We start from the raw sequence: 27498 nt of genomic DNA, 5'->3' as shown, positions 1-27498 counted from the left end.
ATGGGGCTGCCGACAAAGGGCTTTGATGTCGGCAGGGGAGTGTCCAGACTACAGCACTGAGCCGACAAACAGCTGATCAGCTGTTTGTCGGCTCAGCGCAGCAGCCATGTAAATTTAAATGAAGCGGCGATCATTTAAATCACCGCTTCATTTTCCTTTGCCTATAACCCTAATCTACATGGCTCCGTCGAGGGAGCCATGTAGTCTAAACACAGCCTTTGAGTCTCTGACCTTGCCTCACCACAAGCAGTGGCTATTTACTTTGGAGTTAGCACCTATTTTGATAAAGTGCTTCATTAGCTTCCCCCAAAGCTGCTTTGATGTCTGTTTAGTTACAGAGGTACTTACAATGTAAATGGAGCTATTGCATTATAACAGCAACAGATAAACGAAAACAACACAAGTAACGCTCCACTAGTTCTCATGAGCTAACATACCTGTATATACTCTTACATTTACCCTCATTTTGACCTATACTGGTGGTGGGCAACCTGTGGCCCATTAAGGTTCTGCGCATGGCCTGAGAGACACCTTGTTTACCGTTGGCCATACAGGGTTGCCAGATTCCTCTGGTTTCTGTCTGCATTGGTTTCCCCCCCTCTCCCCCCCCCCGCCCCCTACTGGTATTAATAACACAGGGGTTGGCAATCCCCAGCACGCATGCCAGAAGCAGCACCTTATAGACCGATAGATATATAGGAGCTTAATATTTTGTGAGCAAAGACCCACTTCATCAGATGCATGTAGTGGAAATTCCAGAGGCAGGTATAAATATACAGGCATAAGAAAAGAGTTCCAATCAAGAGTAAGGTTAGAGATAACGAGGTAAATTCAGTCAGGGAGGATGAGGCCCACTTCTAGCAGCTGATCTGGAGGTGTGAACACCAAGAGAGGAGAAACTGCTTTTGTAGTTGGCTAGCCATTCAGTCTGTTTTTTAAGTTTTTTGTTGTTGCAGGATGGCAACTTTTAAATCTGCTAGTGTGTGTCCAGGGAGATTGAAGTGTTCCCCTACAGGTTTTTGTATCAGGAATAGTAATATTCCTGTATTCCTATCCCACTCGCCGGCAGCCCTGCCCCACGCTTTGAATCTCTCATTTTTCCCACCTCAAAGCCGAAGGGGGTCCACAAAATCCACTAACTCTGGAACCCCAGAAAAGTAAATCTGACCTATGGGAAGCCCTGAACTTCAGTCCTTCCTGTCCCTTCCCTTTGCCCCATGGGGCAGGAATGCCAGAAGAGTGAGATGTGTCAGTTGGGGGTCACATCAGTGAGGGTTCAGGATTTTTTTAGGATTTTTTTGCTTCTCACTTATGTGGTCCCCAACTGATTTTTTTCTGAGAGTCAGTGACACCCCCCCCCCCGCCATAAATAAAGAAAACATTGAAACCTTTTACTTTATTTAAAATGAAGTTTGATAAACTAACATGAGAAAGTTAAATGCTTAATTTGTTTAATAATTTAAATTAAACCATTCTTGCCAGCTGCAGTACTAGCAAAATGGCTTGGGTATAATTATGTAATTAATAGTGAGTTTCCATTGGCAAGCAGAAAGGTTTGCATTGACCAAGGTGGTCCATGGGGCATGTGGTGGAGAGAACCCCTCCTTTTCTCCAGGGAGAATGATATAGCCCAGGGAAGGAGGGTTAAATCTTGACACATTGTTTCAGATATGGCCCCAGGGCTATTGCTACACTTCAAAGGCAAAAGCACTGTGGAGAGCACAGGGCTGGGGAGGGGGAAGAGTCAAGTGAGTGAGCTGCTCCACTTGGGGAGCAAACAAAGAGCAAATTATTGGAATGCTCCTGTTCTGCCTTGTTAGGAACACAGCAGCAGGCAGACAACTGCTACGGGAGGAGGGCTGGAAAGATTGCTGTGCGTTTTGACATTCCTCAGCATGGAGAGCTTACAGAGCTATTTATGATGGTGTCTCCAGCAGCTGAGGAGGCTGTGGGAAAACTCAGAATCCCAAGAAGTGCAGGGATCAGCTCAGCCTTCCCACAACATTGCGTTGTGGGATGCTTACCCGCTTTGCTCTGCTCTGTCAACAGGAAAGCTAGCAATGTGGCCATGAAACCTTGACAATGGGAGTTAGAAAAACCAGTTTGACCGGTTTTCACTTTTGGTGACTTTTGCATGTCAACAGCACATTTGTTGTCAAATGTTCCCAGTGTAGGCATAGCCTAAGTCTCTAGCTCCATGCCTGTTTAATCCTTACCCTTTCAACACATGCCAGCAAATATGCCAGTTAATGGTCAGTGATATATGACCAGGATATCTGCTCAATGGAAACATTACTAAGACCCGCCACATTAATACCACATTGGCACTGAATAGCGATCCATCAGCAAGCATTGTAGGTCAGTGCTGGCCAAGGCTTACCTTCATCACCAGAGACTATTTATTTGGGACCATACACCAACTATGGAAGCACTTCCTTCTTTTGCTTGCTGAGTAGTGGGGGAGAGACTTAATTTTAGCAATAGCTAAATAAATGTATTTTTTCCCCTTTTAACTCTTGGCTTACACTGGAAAAACCCTGGGGCTTTGTCTACACTGCAGGGTTTTTGAACAAGAAGCTTTTTGTGGAAGAGATCTTCAGCAAAAACTTCTTGAACAAAAGCACATCCACAAAAACAATGTGCTTTTGAGCAAGCGAGCGTCCACGCTGTGTGGACACTCTTGCGCAAGAAAGCTCTGATTGCTATTCATAGAAGGCCATCAGAGCACCTGTGCTTTTTCTGACAAAAAGCCCTCTGTTCTGTTGATTGACTGTAGATTTTCTTGTGGAAAAACCACTTAAGGTGTGGACACTCTGCGGGTTTTTGTGCAAAAACTCTGTAGTGTAGACATAGCCTGGGTGTGTGGTGAGAGTGTTCCAGGTGTTCCCAAGTGTTCCTGGTTTCTTTAATTATGTGAATTCTTTGTGTAAAAGAACTGTCTCTCTAAAAAATCAGTGGATGGATTCCATCGATCAGTTCAAAAGAAAAGAAGCGTTAGCTACCTGTAACTGTTGTTCTTCGAGATGTGTTGCTCATGTCCGTTCGAATCAGGTGTGCGCACTGCGTGCACTGCGTCTCCGGAGCGTTTTCCCTAGCGGTACCCATAGTGCCGACAGGGCGCCCCCCTGGAGTGGCATCGCTATGGTGGAGCATAAGTTCCCCTGCTGGCGCTCCCCCTCCTCAGTTCCTTCTTGACGGATGCTCCGACGAAAGGGAGGTGGGGGGGAAATCGAATGGACATGAGCAACACATCTCAAAGAACAACAGTTACAGGTAAGTAACCGTTCTTTTCTTCTTTGAGTAGTTGCTCATGTCCATTCGAATCAGGTGACTTCCAAGCCAACCCCATTTACGGAGGAGGGTCAGAGCACCAAGAAAGAGAAGTCCACGAAAGTTGAACAACCCAAAACATATTTATTCCAGTAACATAACACCGAGAACTATTGAATAAAGTGCAGTGTGATACAGAGAAAAAACAAACATATTTACAACACAGAGCTGAGGACCGCAGAGCCCAACCCTGCGTCCTCCCTGGCCTGCTATGTCAGCGCATAGCGTGCCGTAAAGATATGCACTGACGACCACATAGCCACCCTGCAGATTTCAGTAATGGGAACCTGCGCCCCAAAAGCTACAGAGGATGCCTGCACCCTGATGGAATGTGCTGTAACCTGGGGCGGGACCTTCCTGGCCAGGACATAACACTCCCTGATACACCCTGTGACCCAATTGGACAACCTCTGGGTCGAGATAGGGAGTCCTTTCATTCTGTCTGCAAAAGCAGCGAACAGTTGCATGGACTTACAAAAGGATTTCGTTCTATCGACATAGAAGGCTAACGCCCGTCTAGAGTCTAGGGAGTGGAGCACGTGCTCCCTAGGAGAGGCATGGGGCTTTGGAAAGAAAACTGGTAGGTAAATTTCTTGGGACAGATGGAACAGTGACACCACCTTGGGGAGAAAAGCCCTTGGGGAGAAAAGCCAGGTGAGGGCAGAGCTGCACACTATTCTCCGAGAATACTAGGTAGGGCGGGTTTACAGTTAGCACCCTCAGTTCGGAGACCCTGCGAGCCGACGTAATGGCTACAATGAATGCAACCTTCATAGAGAGGTGCTTCAGAGAGCACGTGGCCAGCGGCTCAAAAGGAGACTACACCAGTCTAGACAACACGAGGTTAAAGTCCCAAATGGGCAGAGGGGGTTTAACTGAGGGGTACAACTTATCCAAACCCCTAAGGAACCTTTTGACCACAGGGTCAGAGAACAGAGAGACTCCAGCCGATCCAACATGGAAGGCGGAGAGTGATGCCACATGGACTTTGATAGAAGAGGTAGAGAGGCCACCGGACCTAAGCTCGAAAAGGTAGTCCAGAATGGATGGGACAGGTGCACAGAATGGGTGCACCCCCCCTTCTGGACACCCAAGACGAGAACCGCTGCCACTTGGCTGTGTAGGACTGCCTGGTGGACGGCTTCCTGCTACCTAGGAGCACCATCTGCACCTCCTGGGAACATTCCCTTTCTGGTTGGGTCAGGCATGGATAAACCAGGCTGTCAGGTGGAGAGAGCTGAGATTCGGGTGAACCATGAGCCCCCCGTCCCAAGGTTGGGTGAGGAGATCCCAAACCAGCGGGAGCGTTATAGGCTCCTCGCTGAGCATATCCACCAGGATCGGGCACCAGAACTGCCTGGGCCACCAAGGGGCTATCAGGATGTCCATGGACCTGAAGGTCCTGACCCTGGTCAGAACCCTGGGAATTAGGGGAAATGGAGGGAATGCATAGAGGATGCCCGCCGGCCAAGACATGGCCATGGCATCTACCCTAGAGAGGTCCCCCAGGCCCAACAGGGAGCAGTAACTCTGGCACTTGGTGTCGTGTGCCGAGGCAAACAGGTCTAGTAGGGGACAACCCCACCTGTGGAAGACAGGACGAAGGGCAGAATCCTTGAGGGACCATTCGTGGGCTCCAAAGGACCTGCTCAGAACATCAGCCAGCAAGTTTTTGCACCCCGGCAGGTACTCTGCCTGCAAAGCTATATCATGCGCTATGCACAAGTCCCACAGCCACAAAGCCTCGCAACAGAGGGGAGGCGACCAGGCTCCCCCCTGCCTGTTGAGATAAAATACAGCTGCCGTGTTGTCCAGGCGCACCAGGATGGAGTGGCAGGACAGCTTTGACAGGAAGGTCTCGCAGGCTTTCCTGACTGCCCTGAGCTCCTGGACATTTATGTGCAGGGCTTGCTCTGCAGGAGACCACAAGTCCTGGGTCCTGTGATGCCCCAGGTGTGTTCCCCCACCCAGGTCTGAGGCATCTGTCACCAATGTGATCGAGGGACAATAAACGGAACCCCGCTGCACGCCACAGCCTCCTGAGTCCACCACTGTAAGGTGGCGATTACCTCTGGAGGCACCGTGAGAACCTTGTCCCAGAGACCCCTGGACTGGTCGAACAACTTTGCTAACCAGGCCTGCAGGGGTCTGAGCCTCATTCGAGCATGGAATACCACATATGTGCATGCTGCCATGTGGCCCAGCAGTCTCGAGCAGACTCAGGCAGTCGTAACGGGGATCTGAGTTAACTTGGACACCAGCTCCACTATGGCCAGAAATCTGTTTCTGGGGAGGAATGCTTTCGCCACCCTGGCGTCCAAGAGAACCCCCACGAATTTGAGGTGCTAAGGTGTCAACGATGACTTTTCCTCGTTGAGCATGAGGCCCAGTCTTACGAAGAGAGTCCTTGTAAGGGAAACATGAGTCACCACTTGTTTGTAGGATCAACCACAAATCAGCCAGTGGTCTAGTTACAGAAAGACATGTACCCCCTTTTTGCGGAGGAAAGCCGCTACGACCGACATGCATTTTGTGAAGACCCTGGGTGCTGTCGAGAGACCAAAGGGGAGCACCGTAAACTGGAAGTGACAGCAGGACACAATAAAGCAGAGAAACCTCCTGTGGCTGGGTCTTACTGCCACATGGAAGTAAGCGTCCTTGAGATGGAGAGTTGCGTACCAGTCTCCTAACTGTAATACCGGGGTCACAGAAGCCAGGGTTACCATTCTGAATTTGGATTTCACCACCGTCTTGTTGAGGTCCCTGAGGTCTAGGATGGGACGAACCCCGCCCTTGGCTTTTGGGACAACAAAATACCGGGAATAAAACCCCTTGTCCCTTAAATGTGAAGGGACCCTCTCTACCGCTCCCTTTTGGAGGAGCGCTACACCTCCTGATGGAGAATGCCTTCGTGAGAGGTGTCCCTGAAAAGGGACGGGGCAGGCGGGTTGAAAGAGGGTGAACCCAGGAAGGGGATAGTATAGCCATCCCTGACTATTCTCAGAACCCAAGCGTCGGTGGTGACTGCTGCCCAGGCGCAGGCAAAACGGGATAACCTGGCCCCAAACGGGGCTGGCGGAGGGTGGGGGAAACTGGTGCACAACGCTCTAGAGGACCATCAAAACGGGTGCTTGGATTGTTGAGAGGGGCCCTGTCCAACCCCACGGGGGTTGTCCCCCCTCAGGCGGTGACAACAACCTCTGGCCGACGACGGGGCCACAGTCGCCTCCGCACTCCCACTGGGAGCATGAGGACAATGTCTCCAGTAATCCCCACAGGGGACCTGGGACTGCGTTCTCCCCTGCTGTCTGTAAGGAAGCTGACGTCACTGAGAAACCCGTGTGTGGATCCCCAAGGACTGGAGAGTAGACCTCGTGGCCTTGAGCGTATGGAGCCTCGAGTCCATAAGCTCAGAGAACAATGCCTTGCTGTCAAAAGGCAGATCCTGAATAGTAGTGTGGACATCAGGAGGTATTCCAGACACCTGCATCCAGGCACCACAGCACATAACTACACCTGACGCCATGGTGCGGGCTGCAGAGTCAACAGCATCCAAGGAAGCCTGAAGAGCTGTACAGGCAATAGTCCTACCCTCTGTGGTCATAGCTGCAAACTCCTGACGTGCCTCGGCGGGAAGCCTATTCTTAAACTTATCCATCACCTGCCATAGGCGTATCGGCTCAGCATTGCCTGCTGGTTAGCAATTCAGATCTGCACCCTGCCAGTGGCATACACCTTACGCCCCATGAGGTCAAGGTGTTTGGGCTCTCTAGCCTTCGGGGACGGCCCCAGCTGCAGAAGTCTCTCTTTCTGGGCTGCAGCTTGGACTACCAGGGACCCTGGCTCAGGCTAGGAATCTAGGTGCTTGTTCCCCGACTACGGGACATAATACCGCCTCTCGACTCCCTTTAAGGTAGGGGTTAAGGAAGCCAGGGTCTGCCACAGGGCATTAGTGATCTTAGCCACAGTTTTGTTGAGTGGCAAAGCCAAATGGGCCAGCGCATTGTCGGACAGGATGTCTATCATGGGATCCGTGTCCTCCACTACTGGCTCCACTGGGACACCCAGGTTGGAGGTCAGACATCGGAGCAAATCCTGATGCGGCCAAACATCCATTGTTGGCATCGCCGGTGCGGGATCCGCTAAAGCTTCGTCAGGAGATGAGGACGACGATGACTCCTGAGGCAGCACCGGATCCAGTGTAGGGCCCGATTGAGGGGGCGGATGGGCAGGTGGCACTGCGTGCAGAATGCGGGTCCGGCACTGAAGTCTGCGGATCTCTAGTGGCATCAATAGTAGCAGCCTTCTGGGGCGAGGGAGGGGGTCGTGACAGCGACGCTGACGGAGACGCTTGGTACCCGGAGACACTGGACACCGCGGAGGGGGGGCACAGGCCCTTGCCACTGGTGGTATGCCCAGTGTGTCCTAAAAGGCCAATGTGGCTGAGGCGGCCAAGTCTGCTGCACGTGTGAACGGTCACACTAGTGCCGGGAACAGGCTCTATGATGTGACGAAACTCCCAAGGACTATGACCTGAAAGAGCCCACATCAGAATCTGAAGAGTATTCAGACTCAGGCCATGGGGGTGCTGATGACGAGTGCCCTGCCACCATCGGAGGGGCGAACCTGGCCATAGATTCTGGCTCTCCTACGTGCATGCAGTGAGGGTGTACCGGTACCGGTGCTGGGAAGACAGGCCCCTGTGCCACATGCAGTGTCGACCCGGAGCATGTGGACTACGGTGCCGAAGTCAGTGCCCCAGCTGCTCTACCCCAGGCGTCCGCAAGAAAAGCCTGGTCTGCTGGGGGGGGGGGGGGAGGGCGCAGTAGCTGCGCCCCCCCCTTCCCCCAGCAGACCAGGGAGATGCGGGCGGTGGGACCGCCGAGACGCGCCGCGGTCCCGTCCGCATCCTCTGCGGCTTTGCTCCGCGTTTCCCTGGTCTGCTGGGGGCGCCCTCCCCCACCAGACCAGGGAGACGCGGAGCAAAGCCGCGGAGGACGCGGGCAGTGGGACCGCGGCGTGTCTGGGCTGTCGCGCTGCCGGTGTCCTCCACGGCTTCGCTCCACGTCTTCCTGGTCTGCTGGACCTCCAAGATGCGCCGCAGTCCCACCCACATCCTCCGCATCTTTGCTCCGCGTCTCCCTGGTCTGCTGGGGGGGCCGTCCCCCAGCAGACCAGGGAGACGCGGAGCAAAGACGCGGAGGATGCGGGCAGTGGGACCACGGCACGTCGGGGCTGTCCTGCTGCCCGCGTCCTCGTGGTCTGCTGGGGGGGCGTCCCCAGCAGACTAGGGAGACGCGGGCGGCGGGACCGCCAAGACGCACTGCAGTCTCGCCCGCATCCTCCGCAGCTTTGCTCCGCGTCTCCCTGGTCTGCTGGGGGGACCCTCCCCCAGCAGACCAGGGAGATGCGAAGCAAAGACGCGGAGGACACGGGCAGCGGGACAGCGGGAGACACGGAGCCAAGCTGTGGAGGATGCGGGTGGGACCACGGCACGTCTCGGCGGTCCTGCCGCCCGCGTCTTCCTGGTCTGCTGGGCGGGGCCCCCCAGCAGACCAGGGAAACGCAGAGCAAAGCCACGGAGGATGCAGGTGAGACCGCAGCGCGTCTCGGCGGTCCTGCTGCCCACGTCCTTCAGGGCGAGAAAAGCCCCATTCGTAACTGCGGATCCGACATAAGTCAGATCCGCGTAACTCGGGGACTGCCTGTACTAAGAACCAAAGAGATCCAACTTCTATTAAGAATCACTTATTAAAAGTTGCTGTTTAAATCAGGGTTCTCTATTTTGTCAGTGCTAATACTCTGAGGCTTGCTTACAGACCTAGAAATGAGCTTAATTTTCTGAATAAAACAACAAGAAAAATCATAATCACTCTCTGCTCTTATGAAAGACTGACGGGGCACAGAGCCAGCTCTCAGTGGAAGAGAACTGGAAGGCAACCACCTGTCCCCCAGAGAAATGAAAACACAACTCCTCCGCCCACAGGATCATAATGGGCTCAAATCCTGCTCTCCATATGTGCATATGCCCACTGACTTTCTCCTGATGTTTGGCCACTCAACAGAGGTTACTTGTGTGAGATGAGTCACACGATTGTGCAATGAGACGCAGAACTGATATCATCCTCTCTTAGGTATTGCAGGGTGGGGGTAAACTGAAAGTTTGCACAGGTTGTGCGTGCTTTGTAAGGGACTGTATGAAGCCTGAGGACAAACCTATATGGAACTCTCTGGTAGATGGGGTTTTATGCTGTCCCTGATGTCAATTTGGCAGACCGTCTCTGTTGGAATTAACTTGCTAGCTTACAGGAACAGGTGACAGCAGCTTGCTGCAGAGAGAGTTTTATGGAGCTGAAAAACAGATGGAAATTGAGTCCTGGTTCCAAAGGACAGACATGTGCTCATGGGAACACTTCAGCAGGCTGCAATAATAATTAGATCTTGCATCTTAAACACATCTCGAAGGTTCTCAGGGTTATTATCCCCATTTTTACAGATGAGCAAATGGAGGTGAAGCAACTTGCCAAAGGTCACCCAGAAGGCCAGTGGCCAAGCTGGGAATTGATATCATGGATCCCAGGCCTGTGCTTTATTCACTAGGCCACTCTATCTTCCTGTATCAGAAAGAGTTCTGAACACACTTGCTCAGTGTGTACTGTAAGCCTCCTGTGTGGTTAGGAGACTTTACTGACTGAATAAACCTGGTAAGAATAAAAATAAAAAGTGTTTGATCAGCACAGAAACATATCTTGCTACTTGGCATAGAACTTGTGGATTTCTTGCATTAGTCTGTCTCCTGCATTGTTTGTCTTGTTTTTATTAGTAAGCCATTCTCACTCAGATCACGCCAGTCTGTGTGTTTCAAATTCTTTCCTCGTGACATAGTTGACATTTTGTCACTTGCAAACCCTCATCCTAAGAACTGCGCCTGCAATGCACTGCAGGGTGCTCAGCACCAGTGGTTCCAATAGGATTGAAATGGAATTGAGCATGCTGTCCTTTGAAAGTCTAGGCACTGTGTTAGCAGCTCTGGGAGCAACCCGTAAGGACATTTTGCCATACATTTCAGACTGATCAACTTTGGGGGAATAAGAGGATTCGATCAAATTATTGGCTTAGCTTCTTTATTACAGTTACAGCCCAAATGCCAGTCTAAATCCACCAGCTTGATGAAATACACTGAAAACAAATCCCTCATCTCTTCTCTCCAAACCCATAACCTGTCCCTACATCAAATCCTTGCAGCCACGCTGGCTGAGTGTACGTATGTCCTGCATTGCTGAGCCTCAAGTAAATCAAGCTCACCTGCACAATTAAGTTCCATGCTGGAGAAATAAGTTACAGAAAGGTCTGCTGGGTTATGTGATCATGGCAACAGATGCTCCACTCACTCTGTCTTCAGGGGACGGGAGATTAAGTCAAGTGGCCTCCAAGAAGGGGGGTGGCTGCCATTAGTGTGGAAGTCAATGTTCATGCTTCTATCCTACATTCTAGAGCAGCAGTGGGCAACCTAGGCTAGTGAGGGGGCCGTATGTGTGGCCTCCATCTGTGGGCTGCAAGATTGTTTTAACCAAGACAGTCTCCCGGGATAGGGTAGTTTTACCAACTGCGCTAATTCATACCTAGAATTTGCAGGATGCACCAGTTGAACAGTAGCAGCACCTTGATTGGCTGCAGAGGGAGCATATGGCTCTTACAGTCCATGTTTTTTGCAGTCAGCATGCACCTCACTTCACAGGCCCTTCTTTAGATGCATGTCACTTCAGTAACACTGGAAGGAAAAAACCTATGCAGATGTAAACGAGCGGAATCTGGCAACCCTATGCATGGGTAACGGTAAACAAAATGTCTCGTGGGATATTGTGCCCCAATGGGTCGCATGCAGACCACAGGTTGCCCGCCGCTGTTCTAGAGGGACAGTCAGGCCACCTGACCTATTCTGTGTCCTAGCTTTGCATTATATGAAGAAAAAATGCTCTGAGCAGATTGAGCATAGGGCCTCCCTAAACCTAATGTCAGTTGGGGATTCCCTGATTCCTGAAGCCAGACCAATCCCAAATATAACACCCTCTCCCATGCAGATGCACATGCAGACTGTTCAGGTACAATCTATTTCAATCCTGTGCTTCAGTCTGTAAAGGGGTCTGGATCTTAGGCAGGGAGGGAGCTCTCTAATTCTTCAGCTCTAACTTCTCCAGTTGCTTCACTTTGATAACTTTTGACCTCCTCCTGATTTGTCAATGTTCGGTGAGTGTGCTGTCCTACTCAGCCAGGCCCAGCACCCACTAGTTCAGTGGTCTACTGGAACCACTGTCCTCCTAACCCGCTCCTTAGAAATAGCTGAGCCCATCTGTCTCTGCCACATGGCCATTGGCGCTGCCCCAAACAGCTAATGTCCAAGCACCTAATCACTGGACAGAGCCTTTGCTAGTTGGCAGCATGAGCCTGATGAGTGATAAGCAAACAGGCATCCTCACCACCAGGACTGGCACTCACTGGAGGCTACGCCAGCAGTCTTCTCAGAGGGGCCATGCTGTAAATGGGTCATGGGGAATGAGTGCATATTAGCGGAACTTGTCTCACTCTGCTTCCTGTTGTACCTGGGAATTGAAACAGGAGGTACTCTTTGAAACAGGAGAAATAAACTAGGCTATCTCTGTCCCCTGGGGAAGGCCCTGGCTGCAGAGTGCTCTACTAAAGAAGCCCAAAATAAACAAAGAAAGGCAGTTATGGAGTCATCAGCTTGGCAGGCACAGAGGCAATGAATCTAAACAATTTACACATTCTTCTTCCAGTGCTTGCTCATATCTATTCCAATCAGCTGTGCACATGCTGTATGCACAGCTGCCAGAAAGTTTTTCCCTAGCTGCTACCCATCGGGTCAGCTGCAGAGCCCCCTGAAGTGTTGCTGGTGTGGCGCACTATATATGGCCTCGCCGACCTGATCCATCCCTCAGTGACAGCTGCTGGCACTGTGATGCTCTTGTATTTCAAGAGTCAGATGTCCCTACTGTTTACAATTACTTGGTTTGTGAATAGATGTAGTTAGCTGTTACTGTTGTGGATGGGGAGGAGTAAAGGGGTTTCCCCTTTCCACCCACGTCCCCTCCAGGATCTGGAGCATGCCAGAGTCCCAGTGCTACAAATGCTGCAGATCTTGCCTCAAATCTATGCCAACAAGCAACTCCCACGACTTGTGTCTTCGGTGCCTGGGAGAAGCCCATCAGGCAGACAGATGCCCGTATTACTCTGCTCTTTGCTGTGACGGGGAATGTCCATCTCCAGGGCTGTTGAAATGGGAGAAACAAACTAGACAATCTCTGCCCCCTGGGAAAGGCTCTGGCCGGGGACTGCTCTGCTAAATAAGCCCAAAATAAAGGCAGTTATGGACTCATCAGCTTGGCAGACACAGAGGAGGTGAATCCAAGCAATTGACATGACCTTCTAAAATGGGTCATCTTCAGTGGGTTTTTTGCAGCTGAATTAATAAAACGAGGTAATTCACCATGCTGCTTTAGTGGCACTGGTTAGGAAGAGAAGCTATTAGGTTGCTTGGTAACCGATACAACAGCCTCACCCGGGATGTTACTCCTGAAGCCTGCACACTCTTTGATGCTATGAAAAGCAAAGCAACTGGCCTGTACAGTGTCTCCATGAGACAAGTCACTGAAGGGGCCTCAAGGCAAGTAGAATAGTGTGAAAAATCTTGCTAGGAGGGCCAGTATTGTTAGCATCAGACAGGTGTGCATGTGTGTACACACATTTAAATTGTAAAAGGAAGGGGCAGTGGCTGATCAAATGATTTTCAAATTGCTTCCAAGTGTTAGCCAGTTAATACCAGTAGCTGGCTCTTAGTCACGCTCAGCTACATTCTGGCTGAAGGCCCAAACCTGAAGGTGCTGAGTGCCCTTTACTGCCCGCTGAAGCCAGCACCTCCTGACTGCGCTCAGTTCCACTTTTAAGGGCAAGCCTGGATGATGAAGTACAGTTTCTCAACCCTAGTGCTGACAAATCAAAGTCAGCAGTAATCTAAGTTAAAGTGTGTGACCATTAGTGCCTACAGGTGCAACACTAATTGGCTTTGGGCTTTTAGCTGGGTCTGTGTGGATCTCCCCATTCATGTATCTGAAATAGAAGCTGCTTATCATCATTTCCCCCCCTAGATGTGAAGCTCCAATGGGTTTTTACTGGGCTCCAAATGACTCAGGCCTTTCAATAGCTCAGGAACTAACACTTTTAAGCCCTTCAAAGCAGCCCTGTTCTGCTGAAGAAAGATGCTTTTTCCCTGGCCAAAGAAAGCAAACTCAGCTCCCCTCCTTCACTGAGGAAATCTTTATTCCAGCCTTTGCCTGATACTGGAGTTTCTGCTCTAGAATCCAGTAAGCACCAAATCCAGAGAACAAGTAGACTTGTATGAAGCAGCTGCATTATAGAGATGCTAATTGATGGGAAGCAAATCTTTTTTCTTTCAAATGCCTGTTGTCTAAGATGTGCAGCTGCACGATGGGTGGCAGAATGCTGGCTCCGTGGGAGAGGCAGGGTATGAATGAAAAGAAGGGCCATTTCCATGATGGGGCAAAGATGGCATTTCCTTAGGCTGGCTCTCTTGTCAGATGTCTGGGCAGAGAATTATATTTTGGCCTGAAGCTTCCAAAGATTTTTGTAGAAAGAGAGTGAAAGTCTGACTTGTATGTCCCTGTCAGAGAAAGGGTGTTTAAGGAAAAGCCACCAGAAAATTATGGTAATTCTGAGGACAGAATTCCTGCTCAGATCTCCAGGCTAACACTTTCCTGGTGGTTCTGATCCTTCCAGAATCTCCTCACAGCACACAACAGCCATGATAATCTGGCGCATGCCTGCCCTCTCCTACATAGACCCTCTCATTACTCACAGTTCTTCCCTTCCAAAACAAGCTCTTGTTAATTTTGCTGTCCATTTATTGTGTGCTGGGAACCAGGGTCACTGTGGAGGGAGTGAGATTAATTTGATGGCATGGCTTGGTAGGGCAGGTGAGGAAGGAAGTAAGGTAGTTAGCTTGAGTGAGCTCTGTTCAGTTCCTGCCATGCTGTACATTTTTTCTCTGAGCTACAATCCAGCAGAGGGATGGATGGGATGGGACAGGTAGCTTCAAGGGACTTTTCCAGCCCCATCAATGATGATCCTATTGTTGTAGGAGAGAGAGCGCTTTAAATCTAAGTTGAAATGTATCTATCCTTTTCTTCATCAGCACCATTGCTGAGTATTATAACTAGTCTTAGGAATTATTATGAGAGACGGTCAATGTCCTGTCCTTATTTCTCCCTCTCTCCTGGCCCTGTCCTTGTAGGCTACTCAAGGTGGGAACTCCGCCTTCACTAACTTTGCAGAATGGCAGGTGTCTTTATGGTGCGCTACAAATACTTCATACCAGCATTGCAATGAGAACATAGTTTTGCCTGTGTGTGGACGGGACCATGGTATAATACAGTTGTGGCTCCACAGTATTATAATAACCCCAGGTGGCTATATTTTGTTAAGCAGCAGTCCTTTTACTGCAGTAATACCCAGAGGCGCACCAGTAAGGATTAGGGATGCAAAAAGTCGGTTAAATAGGTAACTGTGTAACTGCCGATAAATTCTCCGTAGTTACATGCACTGCAGTATGAAGCTTAAATCAACTTCATCCTGCAGAGCCCATGGTGAACCCTCCCCCATCGGTCCCACTCCTGGGAAGCCAGCATGTAACCCTGGGCATGTAAACAAGGGTTGCTCCGACTGCCTGTAGCAGCCCCTGTCTCTGGTGGGCCCTGCAGGGCTGGAGCAGCCCCCAAGCTGAGGGAGCTATTCCAGCCCCTAGGAACTGGTAACCCTTATCTATTTAGACTCTGGTGTGTGAGGGGAATATGGGGAGTGTGTTTCTGCTTCTCAGTCAGGGGTCATGTCAATGAGGGTTTGTTTGTTTGTTTTTGCTTCTCACTTATGTGCGGCCCTGACTAATTGTTGGCTGCCCCAGACCAAAAAAAGCTTTCCCACTCCTCCTATAAGACCTTCCTGTTTCAGTACTGAGTTCCTGTGCTTGCAGTCAAGGCCTGTTCTTTTCTAGGCCTCTCTCTCTCTCTCTGGTTAGGATTCTAGCTTGGTTTGTCACTGCAGACATGAGAGTTACAAGCGGGAGAATGTGATGCAGCCTCATGGCATGCTGAAACAGCAGTAATTGAATGAAGCAAGGCGTTAATCTCCCCAGGTGTGCCTGACATTTAAGGGCCAATGACCTTGGAAACAATTATAAATAGCAAGTAACCTAATCATGAAGTCGTGACTTTTTTTTTCCCCCGAGCAATTACTTTAATAGCAAGCTGAATTATTCCCAAGTCCCCACACCCATTATCCTACGCTCACATGGTATGAAAATGCCTCTGGCTCTTGCTGCATGGAAACACCAGCATCCTGTGAAATGTAACAGAGTCTCACTGTGCTCAGCACTGGGCTGTGTTGTGTACAGGCACTCTGGGAGCGTGACCTAGGCGTAATGTATGCTGAAGCTGAGGTTTGTTCTGTGCGTAGTCTGACCTTGCCCAGTTAAATTCCCTTGCTGATTGGCTCTGTTGTATTTGCTCTGGCATCTGCCCATTAAACATACAGCTGTGCTGTTTGCAGTCTGGAGATGGGTGACTGCCTCAGCAGGGTATGTTGTGCTTCAGTGAAGTCTCCTCCTCAGCCTGTCAGTTTGGTAAAGAATCCTGTTTAGAAAGGGCAGTGATTCAGCTCCAGCATGGCTGTGGCTTCTGGAGCTGGGTCTGAGCCAGTCCCATTCCCTGCCCACCTTCCTAGCTAGGCACCACCACATTTTGGGTGAGTTTGCGACTCTGCATGTGAGGCCTTGAGGTTCTTCACTTTGCAGTTTAGGTAAACAGAGGGACATCTTCTCTATGCTTTCCTACAGCTGAGGGGAGGGTATGCTATTAAATTAAATGTCCATGGTGGATTGAACAAGCCAAGTTCCTCAGCTCAAATGCTTCCTTAGGAGCCCTGGACTACTGGGTTTTAAGTGCCCTGTTGCTAAACTCTCTGTTTCGAAATCAGTTAATGAATGTCTGTATCCTGGCTGTGCCTGTCAAAGAAGGAGCTGGCAGCAGCTTCTACCCTTTTAATGTTCCTCTTCTCAAGGAGAACATCAGAGAGAAGGAAGGACTCAGTGGTCAAAGGAGCTTTTTTACCTCAAACTAGGGTTACCAGGTGCCCGGTATTCACCCAGACAGTCCGGTATTTTTGCCTCCTGTCCAGTAAAAAAATTCAGAGAATACTGGATACCTAAAATGTCTGGTATTTTCTGAATTTTTCCCTGGCCAGGAAGCAAAAATGCCAAGCATCTGGCAACCCAACAAATACTCAGCGCCCAGCCCTCATGCTTACCTGGTTCTGCAAGGCTGCAGGCACAAAATGGCTGCTGACCAAGGGAAAGCCTTCTCTTGGGTCTCAGTGCTCAACTGCTCTCCTGTTTTATTGCTGCACTCTCTCTTAAAAGGGACATGCTGTTTTAATGCTGTTTTATTTTAATTTTTTTTCCCTTCAACAGATTTTTTTTCCCCAGTGTGTGGGGGTTTTTTTTTTTGGCCGGGGGGGGGGGGGGAGGGTATTCAGTATTTTTCAACCATCTGGCACCCTTACCTCAAACATCTCTCTTTTTTGTCAATTGTGGGGGGCTGAGGAGACGCACTAATCCTGTGACAATCAGGCCACTTCCCTGACCCGTAAAATTCAGATCTATGTGGTTGTCTCCCCTTTCTCTAAGGGGATGAACTAAAACCTCAGATCCAGAAACCCCCAAACATTGGGAAAGTTCTGATCTGGGTCCAAACACTGAAGCTCAGGCCTGTCTGCTGAGCAGGCTGCTTTCCGTGGCAGTTGGCTGCTCCATTACTCTGGTCAATGTGATGGAAGGACTGGGTTATACAACCCATATTTCCTTCCACTTCATACCTCCCAGCATGTTTGCCTGGGGCGTTGGGCTCATAGGTGCCTCTTGACTGCTCTCTGGGTTCCCTCTGGTCATTGCTCTCGCCTCTGGGGTCTTGCTTGGCCCACTCCCCACCTGAGAGTAGCCAAACAACACTGCAGGGTCCACTATCACCAGAACGCTGAGGGATACCTGACAGGTGTCCTCAGGCAGAGTCCTGTCCTTAGACTGCTCAGCTAGGGCTGGGAGTAGTGGGGGAAAGGGTCTTCTGGGCTCCGTCCCTGCCATTTGGTCCTGCAGGGTGAGCAGGCTCTGGAGCCTGGCCTTGACTCCTGGAAATGGACTGTCTGCTCCGTTGTGGGGTACACCCACCACACGATGTTCTGCAAGAGAGAGGAAGGGGGAAACAAGTGGCTGGCTGGCATGTAACCCAGGGCATGCAGAAGGCGATGCTGGTAGGAAGATGGAAAATGCCAGAGAGCTGGCTAAGGCATCTGCTGCTGCCTTGTTGAAGTAGCATCTGCTGCCTTGAGGCAGCGGAAAATGCCTCTTGGCCCCTCAATAACCAGAGATGAATAGCTGTGTAGCCCCCTCATGTTATTACGTGGTTTCTACCACCTTCAGACAGCCTGTTAAATGGTTTCTACCACCTTCAGACGGCCAGAAGATACAGCCAATCGTCATGGGCTAGCAGCTGTTCCTTCCCTGCCTCAGGACACACCAGTCGTTCTTCACTCCACTCGGGCCTGTCAGTCAGAGTTAACCAAGAACTTCAGGTTGAGCTGTGCTGCTCCTGAGTCCAGACAAAGGAAAGCACAACTGTTTTCACTCACTGGGATCTGTAAAAAGAAGAAGTTGAGGAGGACCATAAAATCCAGGGACTTTTTAAAGATTGTACTTGGAAGCCTTACAGGTGGTTGTACTTTTGGTTAATTGATCCTCACGTTTAATGGTACATCATTCCAAGTCGATATAGCTTCATTAATTTATACAGTTTGGCTGCAGCATTGGTTCCTAGAATCTAAATGGCACATTAGACTTCTGTATGAAATGAGGTCAGGCTTGTAGAAATTGAAAGAGGTCTCTACATGGGAGGGGGCTATGGACAGTTATAACTTCAGACTCTGTATGTTTCCTAGAGACCCTCAAACATGCAGACCCAGCCTTAGGGGGTGTGCAGTATAACATCATAGACTTAAAGGGTAGTACAAGCTTTGGAGATGAAATCTCTGTTCCCACTGGGAGGAAATTGTGTGCCTCTGAGGAAATCAGTATTTGCTAGTCTGTAAATGCATCTGATCAGCTTGAATCTTGTCTTGGATTCTACAGACTTTTGGGGAAGCTGGCCCATATTTGGGGTTTTGAATGAAGGGGCTTTGTGTGCGTTAGATTGTCTGCCTTCTGGCCCTGAGCCCCAGGGGGTGTAAGTCTGTTACAATACTCTGCCTGCAGGTTTGTAAGCTGTAGACCAGGGGTGGGCAATAAATATTAAAAGGGGCCACTTCAGAAACTTCTGAAGTGGACTTGGGCCACCCCGGAAAGGGTGGGGCCTCGGAAGGATGGTGCAGGGCTAGGAGACTTCTTGTGCTCCCCACCCCCTCCCAATTGGCCTGGGAAAGTCTTCCCCCTCCCCTGCCCTAGCCCCTAGAAAGAAATGCCAGCTGTTTTGAAACAGCTGGCCATTCCCTCTAGGCGCCTACTGGAAGGAGACCTTGTGCACTCCTCCTACCCCCAGGCCAATCAGGGTTTGAGGCGGGGGGGGGGGGGGGGGAAGATGCGAAGTCTCCTCGCCTTTGCGCCAGCTAGAGAGACACATTGGCAGTCTCTAGCCACTGCACACCTCCAGCAGGGCAGGGAAAGGACACGAGAGACTTCATGTGTTCCCAGGCCCTGATTGGCCTGATGGTGGGGGAGTGGCGGGGTGGCCGCAGGCCAGATCCACCAGCTTGGTGGGCCAGATCCAGCCTGGAAAGGGCCTTTTGCCCTTCCCTGCTTAGACTCGTGCTTTTAGCCCAGATGTTCCCTGCTTCAGTTCCCATTATTGGCCAAAAAGGCTCCCATCACAGGCGTGGGCCTCTTCTGGGATTTGAACTGCTCTGAGGCCGCCTTTGGTGAGTTTCCTTCTTCTGTAGAGAAGCAAAGGGTCTCATCTTCCCAGCTGAGCAGGGATGCCACATGTGCTGCCTCTCCATGGATCACTTTGTGGCTCTTTGTTTTTTCTCTGCAGCAAGTGTTAGCCGCATTAGAGATCAGGCTATTTCTGAATGGTGTAGCATGGCTGCTCCCCTCGTGGTGCGTTCTCCCAGCTGTCGTTACAAGTAGAAAGAGGTGTATGTGTCAGTCAGAGGTTTAGGGAAATGGGAGGAGGAGGGGAGGGGATGTTCCTGCCTTAGCTTTGGAAGGAGGTTTGGAGTGTGGTTGTTAAGGTTTGTGGTGCTGCTGAAGAGAATGTAATTCTGCCATGTTCCCAGACTGTTAACTCATGGTCATTTTAGGACTCCTGGAGCAGCCTTTCTCTTTCAACAGCAGTGTGAGAAACTAAGGGCTGGTCTTCACTGCAGAGTTAATGTGGCCTCTTCCTTGGGCATTACCCCCAGATCTGGCACCCATTCACATAATCTCATGCTTTCCTGAATGTGGGGGTGCTTTCAAACAAGCTAGCTGGCCTGCCCGTGCTCATAGGCTAAGTTTCTAATACTGTTTACACTTGGGCTGGTAACCTGACTACTTTGTGGTGAGCACCAGGGCCAGATTAAGACATGCTGAGGCTCTTAAACTGTGTCAAATTTCAAAGGCCTATAGCATTACACTTTTTTTTGGTATTGTATTAACAGAAAGGTCAATGAAAATAGAAATACTAAAGTTTTATATTTGCATATATACCAGCACATAGGTGAGGCTACAACTAAAAAGTAGTAATATTTTTGTATTTAGAGGCCCCAAACTGTAGCTTACTTAGCTTGTGCATAAATCTGGCACTGGATGGATGAGGACACAGGCTAAATCAGCTGATAGTTCTCCAGTGACTTTCTGCTGTTCACCTCTCCATCCCACGTGCCCAGAAAGATTCACATTCTCTCACAAGTCACTGGGAAAGAACAGAGCTACTTGGCTTACTGCAGTGCTAAGGACCATGCAAACCTGTGACCCCTGGAGCTTAGTACATGAGCCTCTAGTGCTTTAAAAACTAGCTACCACTCAATTAAAGCTGTAGAGCACATTCATTCTTTCTGTAAGTATCTCAGAGGCATAGCCATGTTAGTCTATAACTAAGTGCAACTCCCTGGGACAGTGCATCGCACCCAGTAGGTGTGTGGGTTACATTTTCACAGTGAAGGCAGTGCCAGCATGGATCCAGTAATTTGAGTCTAATTGGCAGTATGTTCACTTATATCCAGGCTAGACTTGGGTGCTGATCACCTGAATGAACTCTGGATGAAGATCTTGCCTAAAGCTGTAGCCAGTAAAATGAGGACAGGTCTCGCCACATGCTAGAAGTCACACAAAGTTCTTGTTGACAATTTCAGCAGAACCTAGAGTGGGCCCCACAAGAGGAGTGGTACACTGCACTGAGCCTTGGCTATGATGAGATCTCAAAGCTATGCTGAGAGAGACAACCTTTGCAATGAATGGTGCATCCTAGTACTTCTCATGACAAGTATTTCACCTCTTCATCTTGTTAGCCAGATTCCCCATTCCCATTCCTTCTACCCCAGATACAAAATAACCTTTTTTCTTTGTGGGAGGTGGAGAATGGTGCCTATTGAGATGCTTCTCTCTCATTTTGGGAGCTCAGCTCAAGTCCTGGGTGCCTTCATGCTAAATCAATGCATCTCCATTCCTGAAAATCCATCCACACTGTAAAACCACAGCCTTGCCTTTGCAGCAGCATTAAATCTCTGAGACAACAAGCGGAAACTCCAAGAGGAAGCCAGAGGAAACACTGATAAGGACTGAAATTTACAGGAATGTGTTCAATATGGCCATTTGATTTATGGCTGCTCTACCATGATTAGAAAGCTTGCTCTTTATAAGATCAGCATCCCCTTAGGGTCATAGTTCATTTAAAGTGCAACTCTCCCCTGAAAAGTGACAATGTAAAAGTGGCACCTTAATATATCACCAGGTGGGTATCCCATCTGTGGGCTGTGGCTGGTATAATAAAGCTTTACCCTCTATTAGCCCTGTGAAGTCAATGTAGCATCGAGAGAGCAAGAGTCTATTCTGGCACCACTGGGAGGATTATTCACCAAGATCTAATTACAGAGTTGAGCCCTTACACCTATGGAAATTCACTGAAGACAATGAGAGTGCATAGAAGTGGCTGAGGCTAGAATTGAGTCTGACTTCTATTGGTCATGCCAAAAGGAAGAAAGCTCTGGATGTTTGCAGGAGAGGGAATTAAAAATAAAAAACAAAAACAACATTCTTTACTTGTAGGTGGAGTATATCTTAATTTGGAATCACTGAGAGCCATTACATTATTTATAGGGTCAGTCTTCAGAGCAGAACTGTGTGACTTAGATGGGGGCATGTTCATAGACTTATAGACTTTAAGGTCAGAAGGGACCATTATGATCATCTAGTCTGACCCCCTGCACAGTGCAGGCCACAGAATCTCACCCACCCTCTCCTAGAATAATCCTCTCACCTATATCTCAGATATTGAAGCCTTCACATACTTTGAAAACCCCAAGATGCAGAGAAAATGTTTAGATTCTTTAAGACATAGTTCATCCACCTAATAAAGATTGCAATCAGCATTACTTTCATTACTTCTGCTGCTACTTCAATCACATTGTTCTACACACTTTGTGTTCTTTGGAATGGGTGTGGCAGAGGCTACTCCCATACTTATTTGCAGCCTGTTTTCCAAATGTTAGAGGAGTGCAAACTACAAAAGAGATTGATGTAAATATGGTAAATGACGTCACAGCTGTGAAAAGAAGAGCTTTGTGTAGCTCCAAAGCTTGTTTCTTTCACCAACAGAAGTTGGTCCAATGCAAGATATTACCTCACCTCCCATGTGAAAAGAAATAAACATTCAAAGGCTTGTTATGGTTAGACAAACAACTCTGAAATTGGCATCTTGCTGTGTAAGCGTGTTTGTTCTGTAGAAACCTCTCTGAGTTATTGCTGAGAAAATGCAGTCTGGTATATTTACAAGGCTCATAGCAGCCATGGTGAATGTCTGTTGCTCTCATCAACTTGCCACCCAAATTCACATGCTAGAATCCCTTGGGTGAGTGATGTACAAGGCAGGATTATAGATGGTTTTCAGCTGCAAAGATGAGGCTTCAGGTAGAAAACAATTAGTTTGAGATGTCCTGAGCAACACATCAATAAGTGATAAAGGAAGCACTGAGAATTTAATGCTTGGATGTCAAGGCATGAGGCATCTTGGGTCTCAGGTTAGAGCAGTGGTCTCCAACCTTTATAAGCATAAGATCACTTTTTAAATGTAAGTGCAATCTAGGCTCCACCATAAACCCAAACACTCTTGCCCTGCCTCCTTCCTGCCCCTTCTCCAAGGCCCCACCCATGGTCACTCCATCCTCCCTCCCTCCTGCACCCTCACTCACTTTTATCAGACTGGGGGCAGAGGGTTGTGATGCGGGGAAGGGTGCTGCGGACTCTGGTCTTGGGCTAAGGATTTGGAGTGTGGGAGGGGTTCTGAGCTGAGCCTGGGGCAGGGTTAGGGTTAGGAGGTGCAGGAGTGGTGCAGGGTGCTGGCTCTGGGAGAAAGTTTGGGTGCAGGGGGTCTCAAGGCTAGGGCAAGAGTTTGGGGTACAGGAAGGGTTCAGGACTGGGGCTGAGTTTGGAATGCGGGCTACAGCTGAGCACCATTTACCACAAGTGGCTTCTGGGTGATGGTGTAGGGGGCTAAGGCAGGCTCACCCCTCCCCTGGCAGCCAGCAAACTCTTTCCTTCCCTGTCCCCCACTCTGCTCTGTGGAGCTGGGATACAGAGTGGAGGGAGGGGCATCCTGATATCAGCACCCCCTTCCTCTTCTTCCTAAGCTTTGCACAGCAAGCAAGAGGCTCCTGGGAGTGGAGGGGACAGCTCCAAGGCAGAGGGCAGGAGCAGCATGACAGTGCTGAGTGGGGCAGATGAAGTACCAGCCCTTGACAGCCTCCCAGCTAAACCTGTCGGGATCATCTGTCAAAGGCAGAACTCATTAAATGTGAGACCAAAACTGATCTGTGCCCTCCCTCCCCGTCTGTACAGTGGGGATGAGGAGATGAGTCCTGCTACACCGTAGAGACTCTCGGGCTACGTCTAGACTGGCATGATTTTCCGGAAATGCTTTTAACGGAAAAGTTTTCCGTTAAAAGCATTTTCGGAACAGAGCATCTAGATTGGCACGGACGCTTTTCCGCAAAAGCACTTTTTGCAGAAAAGCGTCCGTGCCAATCTAGACGCGCTTTTCCGCAAAAAAGCCCCGATCGCCATTTTCGCGATCGGGACTTTTTTGCGGAAAACAAATCTGAGCTGTCTACACTGGCCCTTTTGTGCAAAAGTTTTGCGCAAAAGGACTTTTGCCCGAATGGGAGCAGCATAGTATTTCCACAAGAACACTGACAATCTTACATGAGATCGTCGGTGCTTTTGTGGAAATTCAAGCGGCCAGGGTAGACAGCTGGCAAGTTTTTCCGGAAAAATGGCTGATTTTCCGAAAAAACTGGCCAGTCTAGACACAGCCTCGATGTTTCTGTCAACATTGCTAGTCCAGAAAAAAAATTCTCAGGCACCTGGTCTATTTCTGGATCCTTCTTGCCATTCACTGAGCATTACCTGGCCTTACGGAGCATTTGATAATGCTCTCAGTGTATACAGCACCTTTTGTTTGCAACATTAATTCCAACCATTCAGCCTTAAACTAACAGATTTATTTGGGCATATGCTGTTGAGGGTAAAATCTACTTCATCAGAGAAACTGGAGTGGAAATTACAGAAGCAGGGGTATATAAAAGGAAGAAATTGCTTGTTTCATAGTATTTGAGTTGAGATGTAAATATCCAGATGAGAAATTGCCTTTGTAATGCTTTAAGCAGTGAGGGATTTTGCTGATTCTGCCTCTGATATCTCCTCTCTTCTCCCCGCACAGGCTATTAGCATCAGCAAAGCCATCAATACACAAGAAGCGCCAGTGAAAGAGAAACACGCCCGCAGTATCCTTTTCCTCAGCTATCCTGGAGCCCCATGCTTCTCAGAGCCCAGCACCGTGACCAGATTTGGAGCATTGAAATCTCATGGCCAGATTGTCCTGCACATCAGCATACAATTCCCAATTTTGGGGCGTCTTTTAATTATCCTAGGGATCAGAAAGGAATTTGCCAATAGAAGAGGGTGTTTTCGGGGATTGAGACAGGTGAAGTGGAGGTATGTCTTCCTTTGAGGTATCGGCTGCAGCTGGGAATAGGACTGGCCTTGACAGCCAGTGTAATGTGGGCTGCCACACTTCATGCTCAGTCTCTGCTGCAGTCTGTTAAAGTGTAGCACTTTTAGAAGCAAGAGAACATAAAATAATTTTCAAACATTCTCTGACAGAAAAGGTGCTGCCGCAGTGTTCTCTATAAGCTGAGTGGTTTGGAGGCCATGCAGGAGTCAAATGCTGCCCTGCTGATTAGCCAAGCAGCCACAGCTGGCTGCAGCTGGCAGGCTACGTTTCTATTATAGGTGCACTCCTGCATATGCCTTGGTGCTCAGAACAAACTTATTCCATAAGTGGATGAAAAAAATTAGAGGGAACATCAGAGCTGGGTACATCGAAGCAAAAAGGGGGGTGAGGCAAAGGGAAAATAAAATGGCGATGACTGCTCTTTCGGCTGCTTGCAAGGACATGGGGCTGTGGTTGGATGTCCCACTACTTGTAACTTGGCATTTGGGTGTGCTGTCAGTTGGAACCCCTTTGTAAAAAGAAAATGTAACATAAATTGGTGATTAGTCATCCGAACCCTGGCTCTTCTGATGAGTGTTGTAATGAGAAGCTGATTGAGACAAAGAAAACCTAGATAATGAGTACTTTGATTGAAATGGCTGGCCTGAGTTTGTACGTGCTTGATTAGCCTTGACATTTGCAAAGGAATTATCCTAGGAACTCATCATGAGAAAGGAGCATTTACTTTCTGGTCCTACGCTATCGGCCTCCCCCTGCCCAGCAGCTCCATCCTCAGCTGGAAGTTCTGCCATGTTCTGCACAAAGTCCTGAGAGATGGCCACCGCAATGTAAGTGTCTCCTTTGCTTCCACTTACTAATCACATGCTCTGCGTTCACAGCGAGAGCATGTCTTTCAAAGTCTGTCACACAGGAGGAGCCCTTTCTTACTCCCCATTTCACAGAGAGGGAAACTGAGTCACTGAAAGGTAAAGTGACTTGCCCAAGGGCAGGTGGCAAGTCAGTGGCGGACCCAATAGTAGAATGTAGGGCTTTTGGCTCCCAGTCCTGTACATTCTCCACTAAGTAATTGCGCATGGGAAAAATCTACCTCAGCATGTTATCTGTGTAAGTAACAGCTATAATATGTTGGGACCCAAGCTAGGAAAGTATACTAGGTATTTTTACACCTCCTCCCATTAATATTTTGAGTGAAATAAATATTGAGGCTGAACAGGCCACACTGAGTGCAAAGAAGAGGCTGGCAGATGAGAGAGAACAGGCTGTAATCTGTTGCCTCTAGCTGGCTGATGGAAAGGCAGTACTTTCTGCCATCATAGCTGATCATGCACTCAACTGGTAGAAACATTTTGGAGAGGCAGAGGGAAGAGAGGTGTCAGAAATAGGAGTAAGCATATTTGGCTGGCCCAGCAACATTTTACAGTCTGGGCAGCTGAGGTAAGCTTTTCTGTGACTAAGGAAGCCTTCGTGGGCTGCAGCCTTTCCTGATGTGTTTCAGCTGCAGAATTCCCTCTGCTGTGTGTTTGACACATTCCTCCAGTGAGGATCATTAATGTTCACATCACATAGATTCCAGAGCTCTCCTCCCTCTTTGCTCCATGCACAGCTTCCTGGAGAGTGGTGCCAGGCCCTCCAGCGACTACAAGGCCACAATTCACTGATGAGGCCTGGTTGTGATCAGCTGTGTTGTCTGTGAATGCCAAAGGGTCTCCTGTTCCAGTAACACCCCCTCCCCTTTGCTGGTTTTAACAGGGTTTGGAATGCAGCAGTGAGCTCAGGTGGCCTCTTCCTACAGATTGCAGGCTGATACAGGAGATATTGTTAGGCTGAATGTGCTGAGAGATAATACCGCTTTGGGTTTTAAATACATAGATCACTAGCTTAGTAGTTGGATACCAAGGTGAAAGGCACCTAGGAACAACCTTAGCTAGATTGATTCAATCAATCTTCCAAAATCATTGTTAATCTTCACTATATTGTATTTAATACATACTGAGCAAAGCAACCACCCATGATAATAATTCCACTTAGGCATTTGCAGGGCTTTTAACTAGTAGGTCTTAAAGCACTTGATGAAAGTGGGTGTCATCATTCCTGTCTCATAGTTGGGGAAACCAAGTCAAGCAAGTCTGTGACTGGCCCAAGGAAGAGGCACTGGCACTTGGGTTTCCTTACTCCTAGTTCCCTACTCTAACCACTAGATCTTCTTCCAAAAATGTGCCATTGTGTTTAAAGTGCTCTGTTGTAACAGATCCTTTGGGAATGTACACAGCTCTTTCTTGAACTATCCCATTGTTTTTAGAACCAACAGTCAGCTTGGTCTCCACTTTCTGTGGGCACCTGGGATCCGTTCCTGGTTTCTGCTAGAGGACTGGAAGCCATTAGAGCCATTCCTTCTTTTAAAAACTCTTGTTGCCACTTGAAACAAGTTAAAAATTTCCCCTGGAATTTCCATCCGGGTTGCTTTCTCGCAATAGGCCAGCACAAGAGTCAATAAAAAAAATCCAGATGTGTACAGTACAGCAGCTGGAGGTGGGAGGGGGTTGTAGACTTAAGCTTGAGTGCGGCAGCTCAGGTCAAGCTTGTCTTGATCCTCTTCTTGCCTTCCTCCTCACCCCCCCCGCCCACCCTTATACTTTTGAGCACCACAGCTGCATGTCTGATCTCTCTGACTTTCCCTCCAGGTTCTTCAAGACTGTCAAAGATATCGGAGTAATATTCGTGAGACAGGAGACCTGTGGGTGAGTTGAAACACAACCATGTTGGCCGCTGAAAGCCTTCCATTAAAAAGGGGGTAGAGCGCTCTTTCTCTCTAGGTATCTGGGGAAGTATA

General features: G+C 49.1%; 1 protein-coding gene across 2 annotated transcripts in view; it reads left to right on the top strand.

Moving 5' to 3' along the window:
• HIP1R (huntingtin interacting protein 1 related) overlaps positions 1-27498 on the top strand; it is a 102452-nt gene that overhangs the window by 18525 nt on the left and 56429 nt on the right. For both annotated transcript variants that reach the window (XM_075898582.2, XM_075898581.2), the window contains exons 2-4: positions 24375-24438; positions 25353-25495; positions 27350-27406. In XM_075898582.2, the coding sequence (XP_075754697.2) occupies positions 24375-24438; positions 25353-25495; positions 27350-27406 (264 nt within the window). The remainder of the gene's footprint in view (positions 1-24374; positions 24439-25352; positions 25496-27349; positions 27407-27498) is intronic.

The sequence above is a fragment of the Pelodiscus sinensis genome, chromosome Z (genome assembly GCF_052426305.1).
Source record: "Pelodiscus sinensis isolate ZL-2025 chromosome Z, ASM5242630v1, whole genome shotgun sequence".
NCBI lineage: Eukaryota > Metazoa > Chordata > Testudines > Trionychidae > Pelodiscus > Pelodiscus sinensis.
The sequence above is the reverse complement of the archived record's forward strand: the minus strand, read 5'-3'. Positions and strand labels throughout refer to the sequence as shown.